This window comes from Macaca thibetana, chromosome 15 (assembly GCF_024542745.1).
Source record: "Macaca thibetana thibetana isolate TM-01 chromosome 15, ASM2454274v1, whole genome shotgun sequence".
Classification (NCBI taxonomy): Eukaryota; Metazoa; Chordata; class Mammalia; order Primates; family Cercopithecidae; genus Macaca; species Macaca thibetana.
The window spans coordinates 9526087-9551684 of record NC_065592.1 but is presented as its reverse complement, the minus strand read 5'-3'; the positions used below and the strand labels follow the sequence as shown (position 1 = coordinate 9551684).

The window sequence follows — 25598 nt, the reverse complement described above, 5'->3', positions numbered from 1 at the left end:
GACGGGGGTCTCACCATGTTGGCCAGGCTGCTCTCGAACTCCTGACCTCATGATCTTCCTGCCTCGGCGTCCCAAAGTGCTGGGATTACAGGCGTGAGCCAGCATGCCCGGCTTCTCTCTCTTTTCTTAAAATCGATTTCTGCCTCTTTATATGTGTGTGTGTGTGTGTGTGTGTGTGTACCCAGCCTTCTTCTTTATTTTTTATATATATATTTTTTTCTCTCTTTTTTATTTTTATTTTTATTTTTTTGAGACGGAGTCTTGCTCTGTCACCCAGGCTGGAATGCAGGGATGTGATCTCAGCTCACTGCAATCTCCGCCTCCCGGGTTCACGCCATTCTCCTGCCTCAGCCTCTCGAGTAGCTGGGACTAGAGGCACCCGCCACCAAGCCTGGCTAATTTTTTGTATTTTTACTAGAGACAGGGTTTCACCGTGTTAGTCAGGATGGTCTCGATCTCCTGATCTCATAATCCGCCCGCCTCGGCCTCCCAAAGTGATGGGATTATAGGCGTGAACCACTGCCTGGCCTCCTCTCTTTTTTTTTTTTTTTTTTTTTTTTTTTTTGAGACGGAGTCTGGCTCTGTCGCCCGGGCTGGAGTGCAGTGGCCGGATCTCAGCTCACTGCAAGCTCCGCCCCCCGGGTTTACGCCATTCTCCTGCCTCAGCCTCCCGAGTAGCTGGGACTACAGGCGCCCGCCGCCTCGCCCGGCTAGTTTTTTGTATTTTTTTTAGTAGAGACGGGGTTTCACCATGTTCGCCAGGATGGTCTCGATCTCCTGACCTAGTGATCCACCTTTCTCGGCCTCCCAAAGTGCTGGGATTACAGGCTTGAGCCACCGCGCCCGGCCGCTCCTCTCTTTTTTTAATGGGGGGGTGTGTGTGTGTCTGTGTGTGTGTGTCTGTGTGTGTGTGTGTTGGAAGTCTCACTCTGTCACCCAGAGTGAGACTCTCTGGATTTAATGTGCAAATATTGGATGTTTTTCGTAAATATCTTTTTTTTTTTTTTTTTTTTTTTTTTTTAGATGGGTTCTTCCTCTGTTGTCCAGGCTGGAGTATAGTGGCACAATCACAGCTCACTGCAGCCTTGACCTCCTGGGCTCAGGTAATCCTCCTACCTCAGCCTCCCAGCTAGCTAGGACTACAAGCATGCTCCAGGTTTTGCCCTGTTGCCCAGGCTGGTCTTGAACTCCCGGGCTGAAGGGATCTGACCACCTTGGCCTCCCAAAGTGCTGGGATTACAGGTGTGAAGTACTATACCAGACGAAACATCTTACTGTTCCCAGTGTTTTTATTTGGTTCTTTTGTCTGAGAACACATTCTTTGTCATTTTAGTCTTCTAAAATTTACTGTCTCATGTTTTATGGCCTACCCTATGATCTTTCTTGGTGATTGTACCTGTACACCTGGAAAGAATGTCTAGTTTTGTCAGTTGAATAGTACGACTTTATTAACAAGGGGTTGTTAATAACCTAAATGCTCATCCAAGTGAGCAGGTTAAATAAATGATGGCATTTATGTGCAGTGGAATACTATGTAGTATTAAAAATATTGAGGGCGTTGGTTGAATAATCTATAGCATATCCACATAATGAGTTATTATGCACATAAGAGGATTAAAAATAGGGATTTTTTTTTTTTTTTTGTGACAGAATCTGACCGTGTCACCCAGGCTGGGGTATAGGGCCATGGTCGTAGCCTACTGCAGCCTCAACCTCCCTAGCTCAAGTGGCTCTCCTGCCTTAGGCTCCAGTATAGCTAGTATTACAGGCATGCACCTCTAAGCCTGGCTAATTTTTAAAAACTTTCTGTAGGGATGGAGTCTCGCTGTGTTTCCCAGACTAGTCTTGAACTCCTGGACTCAAACAATCCTCCCACTTTGGCCTCCCAAAGTATTCAAGTGTTAGGCTTATAGATGTGAGCCTGCTAGTCCAGAAAATTTTTACTATATCTTTATAAGAGATAATTTTTAAGATACATTGTTGTGGCTGAGTGTGTGGTGGCTCAGGTCTGTAATCCCACCACTTTGGGAGGTAAAGGTGGGAGGATTGGTTGAGCCCAGGAATTCAAGACCAGCCCTGGCAACATAGCAAGACCTTGCTTCTACAAAAAATTTTAAAAATTGGCCAGGCGCGGTAGCTCACGCCTGTAATCCCAGCACTTTGGAAGGCCAAGGTGGGTGGATCACCTGAGGTCAGGAGTTCAAAACCAGTCTGGCCAAGATGGTGAAACCCTGTCTCTACTAAAAAGAAAAAAATTAGCCAGGCATGGTGGCAGGCGCCTGTAATCCCAGCTACTCGAGAGGCTGAGGCAGGAGAATCGCTTCAACTTGGGAAGCAGAGGTTGCAGTGAGCCAAGATCGTGCCATTGCACTCCAGCCTGGGGGACAAGAGCGAGACTTCATCTCAAAAAAAAAAAAAAAAAAGAAAATTAAAAGAATTAGCCATGGCCGGTCACTGTGGCTTGCGCCTGTAATCCCAGCACTTTGGGAGGCTGAAGTGGGTGGATCACGAGGTCAGGAGTTCGAGACCAGCCTGGCCAACATGGTGAAACCCTGTCTCTACAAAAAATACAAAAATTAGGTGGGCATGGAGGCGTGTGCCTGTAATCCCAGCTACTTGGGAGACTGAGGCAGGAGAGTCGCTTGAACCTGGGAGGCGGAGTTTGCAGTAAGCCGAGATTGCGCCATTGCACTCCAGCCTAGGTAACAGGGTGAGACTCCGTCTCAAAAAAAAAAAAAAGAGCCAGACGTGGTGCTAACCTGTAGTTCCAGCTACTTGGATGGCCGAGGCAGGAGGATCGCTTGAGCCCTGTGGGTCAAAGCTACAGTGAGCTGTGATCATAGCAGTGCACTCTGGGTGACAGAGCGAGACCCTCTCTCAAAAGAAAAGATACATTGGTTGGCTGAGCACAGTGGCTTACGCCTATAATTCCCAGTGCTTTGGCCTCCCAAGAGGATCTATTGAGGCCAGGAGTTCAAAACCAGCCTGTGCAACTTAGCAAGACCCTTTCTCTCCCAAAGATTTAAAAAAAGAAAAAATGAGCCAGGCGTGTTTGTGCTCACTTTTAGTCCTAACTACTCGGGAGGCTCAGGTGAGGGGATGGCTGCCATGAGCTATAATTGTACTGCTGCACTCCAGCCTGGGTGATAGAGTCAGACCCTGTCTCTTAAAAAAAGAAAAGCCAAAAATCTGTCTCTTAAAAAAAAAATTAAATACGGGCCAGGTGCAGTGGCTTGGGCCTGTAGTCTCAGCTATTTAGGAGGCTGAGGTAGGAGGATCAGTTGAGTGTAGGAGTTTGAGCAGCCATAATCTGCCACTGCACTCTATCCTGGGTGACAGATTGAGACCCTTTCTTTAAAAAATGTTTTTTAGGGCCGGGCGCGGTGGCTCACGCCTGTAATCCCAGCACTTTGGGAGGCCGAGACGGGTGGATCATGAGGTCAGGAGATCGAGACCATCCTGGCCAACACGGTGAAACCCCCGTCTCTACTAAAAATACAAAAAATTAGCCGGGCGTGGTGGCGGCGCCTGTAGTCCCAGCTACTGGGGAGGCTGAGGCAGGAGAATGGCGTGAACCCGGGAGGCAGAGCTTGCAGTGAGCTGAGATCCGGCCACTGCACTCCAGCCTGGGCGACACAGCGAGACTCCGTCTCAAAAAAAAAAAAAAGTTTTTTAAGTACTGTTTTTAATCTCACTTTATTTCTCTCCCATTTTTTCTTCATCGATCGTACAGACAGAGCGCCAAGTGTCTCGCTGGTTTGTTCAGTGTCTTCGGGAACAGTCCATGCTGCTAGAAATTATTTTCCTTTATTATGCATACTTTGAGATGGCACCCAGTGACCTACTTGTATTAACCAAGATGTTTAAAGAGCAAGGATTTGGTAGTAGGCAGACCAATAGGCACCTGGTGGATGAGACTATGGATCCTTTTGTAGATCGGATTGGGTAAGTCAGTGAATTGAACATCATGGAACTTGTAGTGTTTAGAGCATTGATACTATAGTGGTATGAAAGCAGGTTGGGGGTAGGTGTACTTTTCACTTAATGGGTGGGGAAATAGGTCTACTACCATGTTCCCTTTCACGCAGGGAGTAAAGACTGGGATTGAGAGAGGACTCTCAAAATGAGTATTGTAATCTGCTCTTTTACTTACTGTCTTCATTTAAGGGGTTCATCCATTCAAGAAAAATTCGTTGAACAACTATTGTAGGCCAAGCCCTATGCAAATGCTAACAAGATTGTGATAAATAAGGCATATATGCTCACTGTTCTCTTTCAGGTGATAGTCTATGGACTTTAAATTTCTTGTTTTTTCTATATTTATGACCGTGGATATACCCACAATTGGGGGCCTGGTCACTCTGTGAGCAAAGATACATACCAGTTAATTTTGTGTGTCTGTGTGGTATAGATGGGGTCTCACTTTGTTGTCCAAGATAGTCTTGAACTCCTGGCCTCAAGTGATCCTCCCACCTCTGCCTCTCAAAGTGTTAGGATCATAGGCATGAGCCACCATGCCTGGCCCAATAGGTTTTTTTGATATTGCTGTGTCTTATATCTCACCTTTGTCTCTAGTGAGTTTCAGAACAGGATATATAACATGGCGATACTGTTTTTCTTTCTAGCTACTTCAGTGCCCTCATCCTGGTGGAGGGCATGGATATTGAGTCCTTACATAAGTGTGCTTTGGATGACAGAAGAGAACTGCACCAGTTTGCGCAGGATGGGCTTATTTGTCAGGTGAACTTGGAATAGGCTCTTTTTTTTCAGAGGGTTTATGTTAGTAGTAGCTTTCAACTACTGAACTGCTGCATAAAATTTTCAGTGTTGTGGAACTCTACATTGTTCAGTGATGTGGAGGTTCTTTCTACAATGTTTTTGTTTTGTTTTGTTTTTTTGAGACGAAGTCTTGCTCTGTCACCATGCTGGAATGCAGTGGCGTGATCTTGGCTCACTACCATTTCCACCTCCCCGGTTCAAGCGATTCTCCTGCCTCAGCCTCCCAAATAGCTGGGATCACAGCTAATTTTTGTATTTTTAGTAGAGACTGGGTTTCACCATGTTGGCCAAGATGGTCTCGATCTCCTGACCTCGTGATCCTCCTGCCTCAGCCTCCCAAAGTGCTGGGACTACAGGCTTGAGCCACCGTGCCCAGTCTGTTTTGTTTTTTTGAGACAGAGTTTTGCTCTATCACCCAGGCTGGAGTGCAGTGGTGCCATCTCAGCTCACTGCAACCTCCACCTCCCATGTTCAAGCGATTCTCGTGCCTCAGCCTCTGGAATAGCTGGGATTACAGGCACACACCACCACGCCCGGTTACTTTTTATATTTTTAGTAGAGATGGGGTTTCACTATGTTGGCCAGGCTAGTCGTGAACCCCTGACCTCAAGTGATCCACCTACCTCAGCCTCCCAAAGTGCTGGAATTACAGGCTTGAGCCACCGTGCCTGGCCTCAACAGTGTTAAACAGTTGATTAAACCTGGAGGGAATCTCAGGTTCATCAGTCATCTATACTAAGGTGATAATTGAATCTGTGAGAGTGATTCATTCATGGAGATGGAACAAGGACAAAAGAGATCCAAGGAGAAAACCCTGGGGATTGACTGCATTTAGGGAGCCTGTGAAAGAAGAGGAAAGGGGAAAAACATTGAGATGAGATGGTTAGGAAGATAGAAAATGAAGACAGATTGTAGAAAGTTTGAGAAAGATCAGGGTAAAATTTCGAAAGAGTGTCTATTTTAACATGCATTTTATAATCTTAAGACTACATAAAATTAGTAGACAAATTTTGTGGGTAAAAGGAAGAGTAATTGTAATTCAGGAGTTTATTAGTGAGGTGGCTGGGGGTTTGAGAAAAGTGAAATATCAGAATGAGAGAGTGAGGCCACTCTTTATGACTTGCTTATTGAGCATGATGAAGAATCTGGTCGAGGGATATTGACGCTTTCTGTTCAGAGATGTAGATGTGTTTTCTTCTCTCACTAGGATATGGACCGTTTAATGTTGACCTTTGGGGACATTCCACATCATGCCCCAGTTCTTTTGGCCTGGGCTCTCCTCCGTCACACTCTGAACCCAGAAGAGACAAGTAGTGTGGTCCGGAAGATAGGTGGCACAGCCATCCAGCTGAATGTGTTTCAGTACTTGACCCGATTGCTCCAGTCACTTGCCAGTGGGGGAAATGATGTGAGTTTAAGGCTCTGGGTGGTGAGCATGGGAGTGAGCTGGCAGAAGCATTTTAATAATGTAATAGTTATAATGGTGGTGTGGATAATGGGATCATGTTGTAACCTTTTGAGAGCATTTAGACATCATCAGACATTGTTTGAAATGTTTGTGAACATTATCTTATTGAATCCTTATAATACCTCTTTGTGTTAAAGATTATCATTCTGTTTTACACATTAGGAAATTGAGACTCAGAGAGATGTAATTTGCCCAAAGCAACAAAAATAGCCAGTAAATGGTAGATACAGTTTGAACTCTTTGCCAGTAAATTATATCTTAAGATAGCTTTGGCCATATTGACTGGAGAAGTCACTTTCAGGGGACTTAATCAACTGTAACAAGATGAATTAGAAATTCTCTTGAGTCTTATGTTGGGGTTTGAGTGACATAGTTTAGAGAGCTTGCTTGTTTGTTTATTTTTGAGACAGTCTCGCTCTGTCACCCAGGCTGGAGTGCAGTGTGGCGCGATCCTGGCTCACTGCAACCTCTGCCTCCCAAGTTCAAACGATTCTCCTGCCTCAACCTCCCAAGTAGCTGGGACTATGGGTGCCTGCCACAACGCCTGGCTACTTTTTTGTATTTTTAGTAGAGATGGGGTTTCACCATCTTGGGCAAGCTGGTCTTGAACTCCTGACCTTGTGATCTACCTACCTCGACCTCCCAAAGTGCTGGGATTACAGGCGTGAGCCACCGTGCCAGCTAATGAGCTTGTTTTAACGTGGTAAAATGAAACCTCAGGTTCAGTAATTATTTTTTCTTTTTCTTTTTTTTTTTTTTGAGACTGAGTCTTGCTCTATTGCCCAGGATGGAGTGCAGTGGAATGACCTTAGCTCACTGCAACCTCTGCCTCCTGGGTTCAAGTGATTCTCGTGCCTCAGCCTCCCAGGTAGCTGGGATTACAGGCACCTGCCACCATGCCTGGCTAATTTTTGTATTTTTAATAGGGACGGGGTTTCACCATGTTGGCCAGGCTGGTATCGAACTCCTGATCTCAAGTGATCTGTCTGCCTTGGCCTCCCAAAGTTCTGGGATTACAGGTGTGAGCCACCGTGCACTGCCAGATCAGCAATTATTTTACTCCTTGGTTGGTATGCATTTGCCCAAAGGAGTTGAAAAGATATCCACACAAAAACATACACACAGACATTTATAGCAGCTTTATTCATAATTATCAGAACTCGGAAGCAACTAAAAGGTCCTTCAGTAAGTATAACTAAACTGTTGTATATCTAGATGATGGAATATTTATATACTGCCAAAAAGAAATGAGCCATCAAACCATGAAAAGACATGGAGAAAACATTAAATGCATATTAGTAAATGAAGCCAATCTAAAAAGGCTTCATAGTATATGTTTCCAACTATGTGACATTCTGGAGAAGGCAAAACCATGGAGACATTAAAGAGAATAGTGGGTTGCCAACGGTCTAGTGGAGCAGGAGGGCTGAATTAGGTAGAACACAGAGGATTTTTAGGGCAGTGAAGCTATTCCATGTGATACTACAACGGTGGATACATGTCATACTTGCCCAAAAATCCATACAATGTACAACACAAGAGTGACCCTTAGTGTACACTGTGGACTTTGTGTGATAATAATAATGCCAATTTAAGTTCTTTAGTTGTAACAATTGTACTGTTTTGGTGGGATGCTATTTACGTGTGGAGGCAAAGAATATATGGGAAATCTTTGTACTTTTCAGCTCAGTTTTGCTGTGAACCTAAAACTGCTCTACAAAACAAAGCCTATTTAAAAGACAGAAAACTCAGCCAGCAGGCCCTACTTGTCACTGGTTGGCTTATCTTGGTGGCCGTTCAGGTGCTATATCAATTCCCATTACCACATGCAGACTGTTTTCTGTAGGCTGGATATGGTTTTCTTCCCCACTCAAACTTTGATGATTTTGGCAATAATTCCCTTTTGATTTTATTCTTGATTTTGTTGTAATATTTGTGGTTCCTGCTTCCTCTTTTCTCCCTTTGTCTTCCTGAGCTTGTAACTAAATTAGGAAAATTATGAAGCTTCAGATTTCCTTTCCGTCTGTTTACGAAGAATATATGAATGCGATAGGATTATGTTGAACCTGGGAAAGAGTTATGTTACTCAGAATGATTCACTGACTCCTTTCTCATTCCAGTGCACCACCAGCACTGCATGCATGTGTGTCTATGGACTGCTATCTTTCGTTCTGACCTCGTTGGAGCTGCACACACTGGGCAATCAGCAGGTAGTGTCTGGCTTTCATGAAGCTGTCTCTACTGCCCAGCTTTGCAATCAAGTCCCAAAAATATACCCCCATTGGATCTGATACTGTTTACCTCATGTGTTAATTTGTTTACTGGTGTTCTTTTTTTTTTTTTTTTGAGATGGAGTCCTGCTCTGTCGCCCAGGCTGGAGTGTGGTGGTGCGACCTCGGCTCACTGCAACATCCGCCTCCTGGGTTCAAGCGATTCTCCTGTCTCAGTCTTCTAAGTAGCTGGAATTATAGGCGTCCGCCACCTTGCCCAGTTAATTTCTGTATTTTTTGTAGAGACGGGGTTTCGCCATGTTGACCAGGCTGGTCTTAAACGCATGACTTCAGGCAATCTGCCTACCTCGGCCTCCCAAAGTGCTGGGATAACAGGTGTGAGCCACTGTGCCCGGCCTTGTTTTCATTTACTGTTATATAGGTGATAAATGTTAATTGTAGAAAAAACAGAAGGCCGGGCGCGGTGGCTCAAGCCTGTAATCCCAGCACTTTGGGAGGCCGAGACGGGCGGATCACGAGGTCAGGAGATCGAGACCATCCTGGCTAATACGGTGAAACCCCGTCTCTACTAAAAATACAAAAAACTAGCCGGGCGAGGTGGCGGGCGCCTGTGGTCCCAGCTACTCGGGAGGCTGAGGCAGGAGAATGGCGGGAACCCGGGAGGCGGAGCTTGCAGTGAGCTGAGGTCCGGCCACTGCACTCCAGCCCGGGCGACAGAGCGAGACTCCGTCTTAAAAAAAAAAAAAAAAAAAAAAAACAGAAAATGCTGATAAAAACAAAAAAGTATGGTCCTATCACGTAGATAACTTGTTAACATTTTGATGTATTCCCTTCCATTTTCCAAATATGTATATAGGTGAAAATAGAGTAATTCTTCTTTAGAAATGGAACAGCCATGGATATACTGGTTTTAAAATTTCTGTTTATTTTATTTATTTATTTATTCATTTATTTTTTGGGGGGGGGGCGGAGTCTTGCTGTGTCGCCCAGGCTAGAGTGCAGTGACGTGATCTCGGCTCACTGCAACCTCTGCCTCGTGGGTTCAAGCGATTCTTCTGCCTCACCCTCCGAAGTAGCTGGGATTAGAGGTGCCTGCCACTGTGCCCAGCTAATTTTTGTATTTTTGGTAGAGACGGGGTTTCACCATCTTGGACAGGCTCGTCTCAAACTCCTGACCTCATGATCCACCCGCCTCGGCCTCCCAGAGTGCTGGGATTACAGGTGTGAGCCACCGTGCCTGGCCCTGTTTATTTATTTTTTAAGAGACAGGGTCTCAGTATGTTGCCGGCTGGTCTCAAACTCTAGGACTCAAGTGGTCTTCTCACCTCGGCTTCCCAAATATATACCATTTTGTAACCTCATTTTTTTACTCTGTAGTACATCTGTCCCAGACATTTGTTAGTGCTAGTAAGTCTTCTGCAGCGGGATTTTTTTTTTTTTTTTTTTTTTTTTTTTTGTGACAGAGTCTTACTCTGTTGCCCAGGCTGGTCTTGAACTCCTGGGCTTAAGTAGTCCATCCCGTCAGCCTCCCACAGTGCTGGGATTACAGGTGTGAGCTATGGCACGTAGCCTAAAACGTTTTTTAAGATGAAACATTTCAAACTTACACCAGAGAAGACAAAATTACATAATGAACTCCATGAGCCCATCACCAGCTTCTATCTGTTGTCATCTCATGGATAATCTTTTTGCTGCCCCTTCCCTCCTTGATTATTTCAAAGCAATTGTCAGATGCTATTTAACCTCATCTGCAAACATTTCAACAGAACTTAACATTACAACCATTATCACACAAAAGGCCCCCAGAAAATATTGTCTCTTTTTGTTTTTTGGAGACAGGCTGGAGTGCAGAGTACAGTGGTGCGATCTCGTCCCACTTCCACCTGCACCTCCTGGGCTTAGATGATCCTTTCACCATAGCCTCCTGAGTGGCTGGGACTACAGGCGTGTGCCACCATGCTCAGCTAATTTTTGTGTTTTTCTTGTAGAGACGGAGTTTTGCCATGTTGGCCAGGCTGGTCCCAAACTCCTGACCTCAGGTGATCTGCCCGCCTCTGCCTCCCAGAAGTGCTGGGATTACAGGTGTGAACCACCATGCCCGGCTGAAGTTATTTTTCTTATGCTCAGATTGTGCCATCTTTGGCCTGTAATAGCTTTCTAAATCTGTTTGACACTACCCTTATATATTTTGATAGCTCTGTTGCTTTCTTTTTTTTTTTCCTCTGTTGCTTCCTTTTAAAATTTAATTAATTTCTTTTTCTTTCTTTTTTTTTTTTTTTTTGAGACAGAGTCTCGCTCTGTCGCCCAGGCTGGAGTGCAGTAGTGCGATCTCGGCTTGCTGCAAGCTCCACCTCCTGAGTTCATGCTATTCTCCTGCCTCAGCCTCCCAAGTAGCTGGGTCTACAGTGCCCGCCACCACGCCCAGCTAAATTTTTTGTATTTTTAGTAGAGACGGGGTTTCACCATATTAACCAGGATGGTCTTGATCTCCTGACCTCGTGATCCATCTTCCTCGGCCTCCCAAAGTGCTAGAATTACAGGCGTGAGCCACCGCGCCTGGCCTTATTTATTTTTCTTTAATACGGAGTCTTGCTCTGTCACCCAGGCTGGAGAGTAAGTGGTGTGATCTCCACTCATTTCAACCTCCGCCTCCCGGGTTCAAGCAATTCTCTTGCCTCAGTCTCCTGAGTAGCTGGGTTTACAGGTGCATGCCACCACGTCTGGCTAATTTTAATTTTTTTTTTTTTTTTTTTTTTTTTTTTGAGACGGAGTCTCGCTCTGTCGCCCAGGCTGGAGTGCAGTGGCGCGATCTCGGCTCACTGCAAGCTCCGCCTCCCGGGTTCACGCCATTCTCCTGCCTCAGCCTCCCGAGTAGCTGGGACTACAGGCGCCCGCCACCTCGCCCGGCTAGTTTTTTGTATTTTTAGTAGAGACGGGGTTTCACCGTGGTCTCGATCTCCTAACCTTGTGATCCGCCCGCCTCGGCCTCCCAAAGTGCTGGGATTACAGGCGTGAGCCACTGCGCCCGGCTAATTTTAATATTTTTAATAGAGATGGGGTTTTGCCATGTTGGTCAGGCTGGCCTCAAACTCCTGACCTCAAGTGATCCGCCTGCCTCATCCTCCCAAAGTGCTGGGATTACAGGCATGAGCCACTGCACCAGGCCTATGTTTATTTTTTATTTTTTTGAAACGGAGTCTCACTCTGTTGCCCAGGCTGGAGTACAGTGGCATGATATCAGCTCACTGCAACCTCTGTCTCTTGGGTTCAAGTAATTTTCCTGTGTCATCCCCTTGAGTAGCTGGGATTACAGGTGTGAGCCACCATGTCTGGCTAGTTTTTGTCCTTTTAGTAGAGACTGCGTTTCACCTTGTTGGCCAGGCTGATCTCAAACTCCTGACCTCAAGTGATCCGCATGCCTCGGCCTGTCAAAGTGCTAGGATTATAGGTGTGAGCCACTGTGCCTTGCCTCTTTTCTCTGTTGCTTTCTGGTACAAGATGCTACAGGATTATCTTGTAAGATTCTTGCGTCAGACCTGGAATCTGCTTATTCCAAGGAGCCTTGGTTATTTTTAGTGGGAAATGATATTTGATGGGTATCCTGAAAACTAAATCACTGTGTTCATTTTCAGTGACTGTAACTTTTTCTGTAAATTGACTAACTTGGTGAAAATTAGAATTTTTTTATCATTAGAGAGAAATGAGTTTGTGTTGAATTGAAAGACTCAATTTCTAGAGGCTGGGTATGGTGGCTTATTCCTGTAATCCCAGCACTTTGGGAGACCAAAGAGGGCAGATCACCTGAAGTCAGGAGTTTGAGATTAGCCTGGCCAACATGGTGAAGCCCTGTCTTTACTAAAAATACAAAAATTAGCTGGACGTGGTGGCAGGGGCCTGTAATCCCAGCTACTTGGGAGGCTGAAGCAGGAGAATTTCTTGAACCCGGGAGGCGGAGGTTGCAGTGAGCCAAGACTGTGACATTGCACTCCAGCCTGGGCGACCAGAGCGAAACTTTGTCTCAAAAAAAAAAAAAAAAAAAAAAAAAGACAGTTTCTAAAGGTCATGGGCATAGAACAAAGTCTGTGTACTCTGAGAGATTTCTGGTTATTTTTGACCTGACCTTACACCTGGAGGATTGATATTAACATATTAGGGCCAGGCACTGTGGCCCACACCTGTAATCCCAGCACTTTGGGAGGCCAAGGCGGGCGGATGACCTGAGCTCAGGAGTTCAGGACCAGCCTGGGCAACATGATGAAGCCCTGTCTCTACCAAAAATACAAAAAGTTAGCTGAGCATGGTGGCGTGCTTCTGTAGTCCCAGCTACTCAGGAGGCTAAGGTAGGATTGCTTCCCTGGGAGACACAGGTTGCAGTGTGCTGAGATGGCGTCACTGTACTCCAACCTGGGAGACGGAGTGAGACTCCGCATATCAACAACAACAACAAAAACATATTAGAGTTGCAGGAGTCCTGGTACTTGGATTTTAAAGAAATCATTCAGTGAGCATTTATTAGATTCCCTGTGTTTGCTAAGCTTGTGCTAAGTGCTAAGGATAGAACAATTAAAGACAGTGTTCTTGGCCAGGCACAGTGGCTCATGTCTGTAATCCCAGCACTTTGGGAGGCCAAGGTAGACGGGCCACCTGAGGTCAGGAGTTTGAGACCAGTCCAGCCAACATGGTGAAACTAAAATGCAGAGATTAGCTGGGCGTGGTGGTGGGCGCCTGTAATCCCAGTTACTTGGGCGGCTGAGGCAGGAGAATTGCTTAAACTGGGGAGGCAGAGGTTGCAGTGAGCCAAGATGGTGCCATTACACTCCAGTCTGGGTGAAACAGCGAAACTTTGTCTAAAAAAAAAGAAAGACATTGTTTGTGCCCTCTAGGAGAGCAGTGTAGCTGAGCCTAGTAATAACTTACATTTATGTGGCATTTTTGATTTTACAGTCTACTTCCATGTACATTATCTCATTTAATCCTTATTTATAATCCTTACTTATAATCCTACTCTGAAGCAGATATTACTATCCCCATCTTATAGATAAAGCATTTCTGGTTCAGAGAGATGAATTTGTCTAACGTTATACAGCAGACACAACACACCCTGGACAGGATATAATCTTACTTTTTAAACCCAGAGTTCTTGGCTGGGCATGGTGGTATACTCCTATAACCCAGTGGTTTGGGAGGCCGAGGTGAGAAGATCACTTAAACCCAGGAGTTAAAGGCTGCAGTGAGCTATGATGGTGCCACTGCACTCCAGCCTTGGCAACAGCAAGACCCTGTCTCTAAAAATAGATATGTATCTACTTACATACATACATACAAAAAAGGTAAAAAGAGGCCGGGCGCGGTGGCTCACGCCTGTAATCCCAGCACTTTGGGAGGCCGAGGCGGGCGGATCACAAGGTCAGGAGATTGAGACCACGGTGAAACCCCGTCTCTACTAAAAATACAAAAAATTAGCCAGGCGCGGTTGTGGGCGCCTATAGTCCCAGCTACTCGGGAGGCTGAGGCAGGAGAATGGCGTGAACCCGGGAGGCGGAGCTTGCAGTGAGCCGAGATCGCGCCACTGCACTCCAGCCTGGGCAACAGAGCGAGACTCCGTCTCAAAAAAAAAAAAAAAAAAAAAGGTAAAAAGAGGCTGGACTCACGCCTGTAATCCCAGCACTTTGGGAGGCTAAGGCGGGCGGATCACGAGGTCAGGAGATCGAGACCATCCTGGCTAACACAGTGAAACCCCGACTCTCCTAAAAATACAAAAAATTAGCCTGGTGTGGTGGCAGGTGCCTGTAGTCCCAGCTACTCTGGAGGCTGAGGCAGGAGAATGGTGTGAACCTGGGAGGTGGAGCTTGCAGTGAGCCGAGATCGAGCCACCCCACTCCAACCTGGGCGACAGAGTGAGACTCTGTCTCAAAAAATGAAAAGGTTAAAAAGAAAGAAAAACTCACCCAGAATTCTTGCACTCTAGTCTGAGCGATAGAGCATGACCTTGTCTTCCCTAAACATAAGTAAATAAATCAGTCAAGCAACCCATCCACCCTTAAGCAGTTTTTTGTTTGTTTTTTGAGACAGAGCCTTACTTTATTGCCCGGGCTAGAGTACAGTGGCGTGATCTCGGCTCACTGCTACCTCCATTGCCTGGGTTCAAGTGATTCTCATGCCTCAGCCACCCAAGTAGCTGGGATTACAAGGTGTGTGCCACCACGCCTGGCTAACTTTTTTTTTTTTTTTGAGACGGGGTCTCGCTCTGTTGCCCAGGCTGGAGTGCAGTGGCGCAATCTTGGCTCACTGCAAGCTCCACCTCCGGGGTTCACACCATTCTCCTGCCTCAGCCTCCCTGAGTAGCTGGGACTACAGGCGCCCGCCACCAAGCCCGACTAATTTTTTTTGTATTTTTAGTAGAGACGGGGTTTCACCTGTGTTAGCCAGGATGGTCTCGATCTCCTGACCCTGTGATCTGCCCACCTTGGCCTCCCAAAGTGCTGGGATTACAGGCGTGAGCCACCGCGCCCGGCCAACAACTTTCATATTTTTAGTAGACACGGGGTTTCACCATGTTGGCCAGGCTGGTCTCGAACTCCTGACCTCAAGTGATCTGCCGACCTCGGCCTCCCAAAGGGTTAAGATTATAGGGGTAACCCCCGCACCCAGCCAACCAGCCAACCAATTCTTAACCAGTTCTTTCTGACTTTCTATATTAAGATGTTTATTTTATTTTATTTTATTTATTTGTTTTCAAGATGAGGATTTACTGTGTTGCCCAGGGTGCTCTGGAACTCCTGGATTGAAGTAGTCATCCCACTTTAGTGTTTATTGGTGTTTTGGTGTTTTTATTTCAAAAGAATACAATAATAAAGATAGACTGGTTCAGCTGGGGAAAATGATCCATTTTTCTCCCCTCCGCAAACAGGATATAATTGATACAGCATGTGAAGTCCTGGCCGACCCTTCTCTTCCGGAACTGTTCTGGGGAACAGTAAGTATGTCAGAGAGAGTCGCTGCATAGCAAAAGAATTGATCAAACACTTGTTTTCTTACAGGTTTTGTACTAAGCATTCATGTGTATTTTCTCAATCTTCATAAAAATGTATGAACTAGATACTATTACTGTCCCTCTTTTAATGTGATGACATATGACACTTAGAGATGTGAAGTGATTTGCTCAAAGTCACACTTAGAAAGAGGCAGCCAAAACCCAGTTCTGACTTGAGTCTGCAGCCCACATTATTACCAGTGTGCTGTCTCCAAGCCACCAGTTTTTTGTTTTGTTTTGTTTTTGTTTTGTTTTGTCTTTTGAGATGGAGTCTTGCTCTGTTGCCCAGGCTGGAGTACAATGGCGCGACCTTGGTTCACTGCAACCTCCGCCTCCTAGGTTTAAGCAATTCTCCTGCCTCAGCCTCCCAAGTAGCTGGAATTACAGGCGCCCGCCACAATGCCCGGCTAATTTTTTGTATTTTTAGTAGGGTTTCACTATGTTGACCAGGCTGGTCTCGATCTCCTGACCTTGTGATCCGCCCGCCTTGGCCTCCCAAAGTGCTGGGATTACAGGCGTGAGCCACCGCGCCCAGCCTTCCAACCCACCAGTTTTTTGTTTTCATATATGGCAGTGTTTTAGACACCAGTGTTCCCGCAGCTCTTGAAAGTACTTTTAGGAGATTGTAACTGTAGCCTATGAGTTGTCAGGGTATTGTAACTAGTTAAAGTGAGAATTTGGCTTTGAAAAGAACAATTTCTCACCAGTACTTGCTCTGAGCATTGATAATAACCTCAAACCTCAAGATCCAACTGATGAGCTACCTGTATATTTTACCCTCTTTTTTGTAAGATGCTGCCTGATGTTCTAGAACTACAGTGCTCCTGGGAGAAGCTGGTATGAAACAGTATCTAGAGTGAGGATCTGTGGCTCCTGTGTGGTAGCTAACTGCTGACATAGTTGGGTAGTTTGCACTTTAGTGGAAACATGTAATGCACAGGTGAACAATACTGTCTTCCCATAGAAAGAATGGCTGGGAAGAGGTCACTGGATAGCATAGTAGTCTCTTTTTAGGTCCCTCACTAAATCAATTGTTTTATATCCTTTTTCAGTGGAAATATGAAAGTCTTAAATTATTAAGGAGGGATGATATCTGTCTAAAAGGAAGGATTAATTCTAAATTTTCTCATGATTGCTGGGAAATTTGGAGAGATGTTAATTTGTGGATAATGTGAAGATCAGTGATTTGTCCCCTTCCACCACAGGAGCCAACTTCGGGCCTTGGGATCATTCTGGACAGTGTGTGTGGCATGTTTCCCCACCTCCTCTCCCCACTCCTGCAACTGCTCCGAGCCCTGGTATCAGGGAAGTCCACTGCCAAAAAGGTAAGTTGCTCAGTCAGGTAAGTAAAGAGAATGGGAGATTCTTTATAGAGACTTTATAAAATCGGAATCTGTTTTGCTTTCCATATTGCAGTTCTACTGCCATGACAAAAGTTACTCTGAAGGTGAATGAAAGATACGAAAGATAGCACCTCAATTCTATAAAACTAAATAATCTTTTCATTAAGTACCTATTGTAGATACTGTGGGACTAAGACTAAGTATAAAGTTCCTTAATATCTACTTAGAAGTTACTAGATATAAGAAATAAATAGCTAAGAGCCAGGTGGTATGGAGTAAATGTCATTTGAGCAATAAAGACCATACTGTTCAGGAGAGATAACTGCCCTTGTGGAGTGATGGGGACTTGAGTTGAGTGTTAAAGCATAGTGAAGATTTGGTGAGGGGAGCAGAAGGCAGTTCCAAGAACAGTCACAGTGGTGGGCTTCTGGAAGTTTGAGAGTCTAGTTGAAAGAGCAGACTGGGACCTCCCCTTGCTTATCCTGGAGGAGAATGTGTGATGGTTTTTTCTGTTGGCAGGTATATAGCTTCTTGGATAAGATGTCTTTCTACAATGAACTTTATAAACACAAGCCTCATGATGTAATCTCCCATGAAGATGGAACTCTTTGGCGGAGACAAACACCCAAACTCCTTTATCCCCTTGGTGAGATAAAGAGATCCCCCATTTTATGACAGCTTTTTTTTTTTTTTTTTTTTGGTGTCTTGCTCTGTCACCCAATCTGGAATGCAGTGGCATGATCATAGCTCACTGAAGCCTCAAACTTCTGGACTCAAGTGATTCTCCCACCTTAGCCTCCCAAAGCACTGGGATTATAGACGTGAGCCAGTGCACCCAGCCAGTTATACTTTGAGGCTCATATCTATTCCAGGTGCTCAAAGAGGAAAATATAGAGGGAATAGCCTCACATTTTTTTTTTTTTTTCTTGAGACAGAATCTTGCTCTGTCACCCAGGCTGGCATGCAGTGGCACGATCTCAGCTCACTGCAAGCTCCGCCTCCCGGGTTCACGCCATTCTCCTTCCTCAGCCTCCCGAGTAGCTGAGACTACAGGCACCCGCCCCTGCGCCCGGCTAATTTTTTGTATTTTTAGTACAGATGGGGTTTCACCGTGTTAACCAGGATGGTCTCGATCTCCTGACCTTGTGATCTGCCCGCCTCAGCCTCCCAAAGTGCTGGGATTACAGGTGTGAGCCTCCGCGCCCAGCCTAGCCTCACTGTTTTATTTTTTTTTTTATTTTTTTTATTTTTTATTTTTTTTTGAGACGGAGTCTTGTCGCCCGGGCTGGAGTGCAGTGGCCGGATCTCAGCTCACTGCAAGCTCCGCCTCCCGGGTTTACGCCATTCTCCTGCCTCAGCCTCCCGAATAGCTGGGACTACAGGCGCCCGCCACCTCGCCCGGCTATTTTTTTTTTGTATTTTTTTAGTAGAGACGGGGTTTCACCGTGTTAGCCAGGATGGTCTCGATCTCCTGACCTCGTGATCCGCCCGCCTCGGCCTCCCAAAGTGCTGGGATTACAGGCTTGAGCCACCGCGCCCGGCCGCCTCACTGTTTTAATCCTGGCATCATCACCACTGACTTCTCCAGTGATCTAGGCACTAGCAGTCCTATGAGGTATTGTTATCATCATTTGAATGGAAAACTTCTTTGCACTCAAGTGATTTTCAGACATGTAGAAAGAGTCACTTGTCAGCCAGGTGTGGTGGCTCACGATTGTAATCCCAACACTTTGGGAGGCCGAAATGGGCGATCACCTGAGGTCGGGAGTTCGAGACCAACCTGACCAACATGGAGAAACCCCGTCTCTACTAAAAATACAAAATTAGCTCGGCGTGGTGGTGCATGCCTGTAATCCCAGCTACTCGGGAGGCTGAGGCAGGAGAATCGTTTGAACTCGGGAAGTGGAAGTTGCAGTGAACTGAGATCATGCCATTACATTCCAGCCTGGGCAACAAGAGCGAAACTCCATCTCAAAGAAAAAAGAAAAGAAAAAAGACACTTGTCTACATGAGAAGAACTTTTTTGGGTATTTTAAATGAAAAAGCCGTAGGAATGTTAGCTACTAAGAAGAGAGCCTGTGAATCCCAGAACTTTGGGAGGCCGAGACAGACAAATCACTTGAGGCTAGGAGTTCGAGACCAACCTGACCAACATGGTGAAACCCCGTCTCTACTAAAAATACAAAAATTAGCCAGGAGTGGTGGTGTGCACCTGTAGTCCCAGCTACTCTGGAGGCTGAAGCACGAGAATCACTTGAACCCAGGAGGCGGAGGTTGCAGCGAGCCAAGATCACGCCACTGCACTCCAGCCTGGGCAAGAGTGAGACTCTGTTTCAAAAAAAAAAAAAAGAGAGTCTGTGAGTTTGTGTATCTCTGTGTATTTAAAATATAGATGTCTGGTAGAGGAGTTACATTTTTTATTTATCCTCAGATATGAGACTAATTTCTCTTTCTTTCTTAGGAGGTCAAACTAACCTTCGCATACCTCAAGGCACTGTGGGCCAAGTAATGTTGGATGATAGGGCATACCTGGTACGCTGGGAATACTCCTATAGCAGCTGGACCCTCTTTACCTGCGAGATTGAAATGTTGCTTCATGTTGTTTCAACTGCAGGTAAGGTCAGCTTTGGGAAATATCACTACAAGGAGGAAAAACGGACATGCTTGGAGGATTTAGAAAACAGAATATCTACATAAAATTTAGAACCATCAAGATTGTGATTTGTCTGATTTGTGTATCTGGGTCTCAGAGACTGTTCGGTGGTCTTAAAGGGGTTGTTTGCCACGAGGTCACAGGCTGTCTTTCTCCTCAGATGTGATTCAGCACTGCCAGCGAGTCAAACCCATCATTGATCTTGTCCATAAGGTCATCAGTACAGACCTGTCGATAGCAGACTGCCTCCTGCCCATCACATCTCGCATCTACATGCTGCTGCAGCGGTGAGTCTGTCTTGACTGACCCTCAGCTGCCCGGTAGAGATCTCAGCACTTGTGCCCTCAGTTTGCAGGAACCTGGACACATACCCACTGGGTTAAAGTTCATGCATGTTCCTTGGTTTTCCTGTTGTTTTATCTGTGAGGGTTTTCCTGTTTTTATATGTCCGCTGAAGGGAGAGACTGGGGAGAGAACTGGAAAAATGTTTGTGAGGGAACCAGTTGTATTATTTGCTTTATTGAGTATAGTGCGTTGTTCTCCAACCAGGTTAACGACAGTGATCTCCCCACCTGTGGATGTCATTGCTTCTTGTGTCAACTGCTTAACTGTTTTGGCTGCCCGCAATCCAGCAAAGGTGAGATGCCAGATCTTCCTAACAGCCAAAAATGTAGCACTTGGCACATACCTGAAGATACGTGGGCATTTACCTCTTCCTTTTCCTTCTCAGGTCTGGACTGATCTTCATCACACAGGCTTTTTACCATTTGTGGCCCATCCTGTCTCCAGCCTGAGTCAGATGATTAGGTGAGCCAGGTCCTAGGGTGGTAGGCCATATTCCCTAGTGAGAACCACATATGTCTCAGGTCTAGCCTAGGTTTCTTGATTTTATTTATTTATTTTTTAAATTTTTAAAATTTTTTTGAGATGGAGTCTCACTTTGTTGCCCAGGCTGGAGTGCAGTGGTGCAGCCTCCGCCTCCCATGTTCAAGCAGTTGTCGTGTTTCAGCCTCCTGAGTAGCTGGGCTTACAGGCTCGAGCCACCATGCCCAGCTAATTTATTTATTTATTTATTTTATTTTTTGAGATGGAGTTTTGCTCTGTTGCCGAGGCCGGAGTGCAGTGGTGCGATCTCAGCTCACTGCAGCCTTCGCCTCCCGGGTTCAAGTAATTCTCCCCCCTCAGCCTTCCCAGTAGCCAGCATTACAGATGTGCGCCACCATGCCCGGCTAATTTTTTGTATTTTTAATAGAGACGGGATCTCACCATGTTGGCCAGACTGGTCTGGAACTCCTGGTCTCAAGTGATCTGCCCGCCTTAGCTTCTCAAAGTGCTGGATTATAGGCGTGAGCCACCACGCCCAGCCTGATTTTTTTTTTTTTTTTTTTTTTTTTTTTGAGATGGAGTTGTGCTCTTGTTGCTCTGGCTGGAGTGCAATGGCGTGATCTTGGCTCAGTGCAACCTCCGCCTCCCAGGTTCAAGTGATTCTCCTGCCTCAGCCTCCTGATTAGCTGGGATTTCAGGCATTCGTCACCACACCCCGGTAATTTTGCATTTTTGGTAAAGATGATGTTTCACCATGTTGGCCAGGCTGGTCTCGAACTCCTAACTCCAACTGATCCGCCCGCCTTGGCCTCCCACAGTGTTGGGATTACAGGCATGAGCCACGGTGCCCGGCTGAGAGCAAGAAAGATTTCTTATCCAACATCAATCACGTTAGTATGTGAGCATTTACTTTCCGGCCCAGAAAATCCAGAGGTGTCTAGATTGAGGGACTTGGTGTCCCGTTATTAAGCCACAATCACTCTGTACTTTTTCTCATTTCATGGTTTTTGAGCTTGGCCAGTAGACCACTTACCAGTACACAGGCTCCATCTTACTACCTGAGAGTTCTCGCCTTGATCTCTCTTGACAAAACGTTTCCCTGATGTTCCTTTGATTTTTTTACTTTCAATCTCTTGAGGTTTTACATCAGTAAAACATATTATTAATGTTTACCCTGGGTACAGAACTGTCTCGATTGGATTATTTCCATTGGAGAGCTTTTCTATTTTATGCTAAGTCATCTAGACTATAACAAGAATGCTTTATGATTAGTTTCTTGAAACCCTGAAGTTTCCCCATCATTTTTTTCCCTCTAATCTTTTTCCAGTGCGGAAGGGATGAACGCTGGAGGGTACGGAAACCTCTTGATGAATAGTGAGCAGCCTCAGGGCGAGTATGGGGTCACTGTTGCCTTTCTGCGCTTGATCACCACCCTCGTCAAGGTACAGTCTGATTGTGTTCACGAAGGGCAGGAAAAGAAAGTGTCCAGTCTGGTCAGATGACTCTGAAATAGTTTCCCTGGCCCCTGCTGCTGTAATCTTCTTGTCTATAGGCAGAATAGTCATTTTGAAGTTATAGTGACAACAGTTTCTATGTATTGAGTACCTACTATGTGCCAGTATGTGCTCTATTAGGTGCTTAATTATGTGAATTTATTTAATAATTGGAAGGTTTGTGAAGTAGAATGGAAGAGGCCAAAAGGGTATTGCAGTGACTGTCAAGCTATTTTGACAGTAACCCGGGATAATATGTCCCAATATATATACATGTATGTATATTCCTAAAGCAGAATTTCACAGTACATTTATTCTTACACAAGTTGTACTCTGATATTTTCTATTCAGTCTCCTCCCTGTTTAAGTGAATTTTGACCATAGTCTGATCTCATAATCTACTAATGCGTTACAACTCGGTTTGAAAAATACTGACATAGAGCATAAATAATGATATAGAGCATAAATTTTGGAGTCAGAATTAGGTTTACATTCAGGTTGACAGCTTACTAGCTACATGACCTTGAACAAGTAGAGAATATCTTACAGTCTCTAAAATAGAATGCTATATGGTCTCTACCTCATGGGATTAAGAGGGTCATGCATGAAAAAAACTATACTTCCTGCCTGCAGGAATCAATGAATGCTTAAAAAGAAATGATTGTAGGCTGGGTACAGTGGTTCATGCCTGTAATCCCAGCACTTTGGGAGGCCAAGGCGGATGGATCACATGAGGTGAGGAGTTTGAGACTAGCCTGGCCAACATGGTGAAACCTCATCTCTACTAAAAATACAAAAATTAGCTGGGCGTGGTGGCAGACACCTGTAATCCCAGCTACTCAGGAGGCTGAGGCAGGAGAATTCCTTGAACCTGGGAGGCGGAGGTTGCAATGAGTCGAGATCACGCCATTGCACTCCAGCCTAGGTGACAAGAGTGAAACTCCATCTTGGGGGCGAAAAAAAGATTGCATATAGAGATAGGAATATAAATATAGATATTTATATATCACTAAAGAGTCCCCATTTTTAATAGAGGGATGCTACAGTTAACAGATATCATTGGATATCAGATTTTTGCATATCAGATCTCCTTTCTAGTATTTCAGTGATGGGATTGAGGTTAGGGACAACTGGTGATCATGATAGTGAAGTGGCATTGTTCATTATCAGCAGTCCTCTATCCTTTATGTTTAAGGTGCCTCCCTTCTGTCCAGATTTAGCCTGCATCCCTTTTCTTCATGTTGGTGCCTTTTGTGACATTCTCTTTCATTGCTTTTTCTATTCTAGAAAAGACCCACAACTTGGGCTCAACTATAAAGTAGGACTTTTGATGTTTCTTTTTTTTCATTGTTGACCAAGGTTTGCCTAGATTTCCTTTGGACCTATCTATGGTTTTGGAATTAAATCTCTAGGTAACTAAATGACTTTTCTTTAAATGTGTGGAAGCCCTCACTGCATCGTTTCTTTTAGGGGCAACTTGGTAGTACCCAGAGCCAAGGACTTGTGCCCTGTGTAATGTTTGTGCTGAAGGAGATGCTTCCCAGCTACCATAAGTGGCGCTACAACTCTCATGGAGTGAGGGAACAGATTGGTAAGGACAGCATGGGCAGGGAAGACCTGGCATGGGCAGGGAAGACTTGGGGATTTCTGGCCCCCTGGAGAGCTTTTTTCTTTCCCTTTCTTGAGATAAGGGGTCATTACACAAGGCCACATCATTCCTCTGTCTTTTCTGGAGTCCAGGTTGCCTGATCCTGGAGCTGATTCATGCGATACTGAACCTGTGCCACGAGACAGACCTGCAAAACAGGTAATGAAGGGTTGATTACTAGAGCTTGATGCTCGCCAATTCAAGACAAAGGCTTTTGCTGTGCAAAGCCGTCTCATTTCTTCCAGAGAATTTGCCTTGCTTGAGCCCAGAACTCAGTAATCTTGAGGCTGTGAGTTGCTTTCCATTGACCTGTTTATCATTTCTCACTGTGGACAGAGAAGTAGGAATGAGAGAGAGAGAGAGAGAGAGAGAGAGAGAGAGTGTGTGTGTGTGTGTGTGTACACATACACTATTATATTAATCATTCTTTATGATCTTTACAAAAGTTCATTCCTGACAAGACTGCTCTTCATATATATCTACTTCCCAGGGCCAGTTACTATGTATTCTCAGTTTTTTTCCTCTTTATGTATTGACTGTAACTTTCTTTCCATGCCACTGCTTATAGCTGTCTTGTTTTAATGGTTCCATGCATTCCATTGTATGGATTAATTATGATCCTTTTCAGTAAGGGTACCGTATCTGTTACTTGATGAACATTTAGATTGCTTCTCAGGGTGATCTGTAGGTGATCAAGTCTATTTCAGGAAAGTGATCAGAGTGCTTTCAGCTTACAGAGAGCTGGTCTCCAGTGTCCAGTAGGTTAGGTTAGCCACCCTAGCCTAACTGGACAATGTTCTTCCTTCCAAGATACACTGAGTGGCTCCCTGGTAACTCAGAACACCTCTGTCTTCCAGTCATACTCCCAGCCTGCAGTCTCTCTGCATCTGCAGCCTTGCATACACAGAGGCAGGACAGACAGTTATCAATATCATGGGCATTGGCGTGGACACCATTGACATGGTGATGGCTGCTCAGCCTCGAAGGTAGGGCTCCTTCTCCATCTTCCCTTTGTTTGTCTTTATTGTACCTGCATGTTACTAATAACTCCAGCTTAAGTTAACTTGCAGTAGCTTTTAGAAGATGATATTGTTCTTCCTAGGACATAGCCTTTACATACCCTAGTGGCTGCTGTATAGATTGGCATATAGCAAAGGGAGTTGATTACTCCTCCTCTCTCCTAGTTTGGACTGGGGCCTCTAACAGAAGCTGTTGAACTCTGGGATTATTGTTGGAATCTAATTCATGAGAGCACATATGTTGCGAATGAAGTCATACTGTCTGAATCATCTTTGGTTTCCATTTGGCACCCTAGTGATGGGGCAGAGGGCCAGGGGCAGGGCCAGCTGCTGATCAAGACAGTGAAACTGGCATTCTCCGTCACCAACAATGTTATTCGGCTGAAACCTCCTTCTAATGTGGTGTCTCCCCTGGAACAGGCTCTCTCACAACATGGTATGTATTTCTCTTCCAGTCTGTAACATTTCTGTTCATAAATACGTATTTTAGGCAGTGTTTTTGGATATCAACAGTGTTTTCTGCTTCTTGAGGAAGTTTGGGAATGATTACCACCTCCTTTCCTGAAATTGGAAACAAAAGGACTAGATGGTACTTTATTTCTGCCTCCTATTGATGATAGAATAATAGTTAAGAATGCAGGCTGGGCGCGGTGGCTCAAGCCTGTAATCCCAGCACTTTGGGAGGCCGAGACGGGCGGATCACAAGGTCAGGAGATCGAGACCATCCTGGCTAACGGTGAAACCCCGTCTCTACTAAAAATACAAAAATTAGCCGGGCGCGGTGGCGGGCGCCTGTAGTCCCAGCCACACGGGAGGCTGAGGCAGGAGAATGGCGTGAACCCGGGAGGCGGAGCTTGCAGTGAGTGGAGATTGCGCCACCGCACTCCAGCCTGGGTGCAGAGTGAGACTCCGTCTCAAAAAAAAAAACAAAAAACGAAAACAAAAAATTAATAAAATAAGCACCTATTTTATTCAGAATGTATCTTTGCTGTTGATGGGTTGAACTGTTTATCCCCAAATTCTAACTATTCATTTGCTCCTCAATAAAGAGAAGGATATAGCCACCTGGGTTTGCTGTGACCCTCCAAGTACTTGAGGGTAAATTC

At 45.3% G+C, this 25598-nt stretch overlaps 2 protein-coding genes across 2 annotated transcripts in view; one reads left to right on the top strand and one right to left on the bottom strand.

Moving 5' to 3' along the window:
• Positions 1-25598, bottom strand: part of SPOUT1 (SPOUT domain containing methyltransferase 1) — a 256133-nt gene that overhangs the window by 145416 nt on the left and 85119 nt on the right. The gene's annotated exons all lie outside the window — the stretch shown is intronic.
• NUP188 (nucleoporin 188) overlaps positions 1-25598 on the top strand; it is a 65982-nt gene that overhangs the window by 23012 nt on the left and 17372 nt on the right. Inside the window, exons 9-24 of the mRNA XM_050759707.1 lie at positions 3734-3945; positions 4626-4740; positions 5987-6187; positions 8368-8457; positions 15389-15454; positions 16717-16836; positions 17374-17500; positions 19316-19468; positions 19668-19794; positions 20057-20144; positions 20238-20314; positions 21660-21774; positions 23296-23416; positions 23566-23632; positions 24331-24459; positions 24789-24928. Coding sequence (XP_050615664.1) covers positions 3734-3945; positions 4626-4740; positions 5987-6187; positions 8368-8457; positions 15389-15454; positions 16717-16836; positions 17374-17500; positions 19316-19468; positions 19668-19794; positions 20057-20144; positions 20238-20314; positions 21660-21774; positions 23296-23416; positions 23566-23632; positions 24331-24459; positions 24789-24928 — 1948 coding nt within the window. The remainder of the gene's footprint in view (positions 1-3733; positions 3946-4625; positions 4741-5986; positions 6188-8367; positions 8458-15388; positions 15455-16716; positions 16837-17373; positions 17501-19315; positions 19469-19667; positions 19795-20056; positions 20145-20237; positions 20315-21659; positions 21775-23295; positions 23417-23565; positions 23633-24330; positions 24460-24788; positions 24929-25598) is intronic.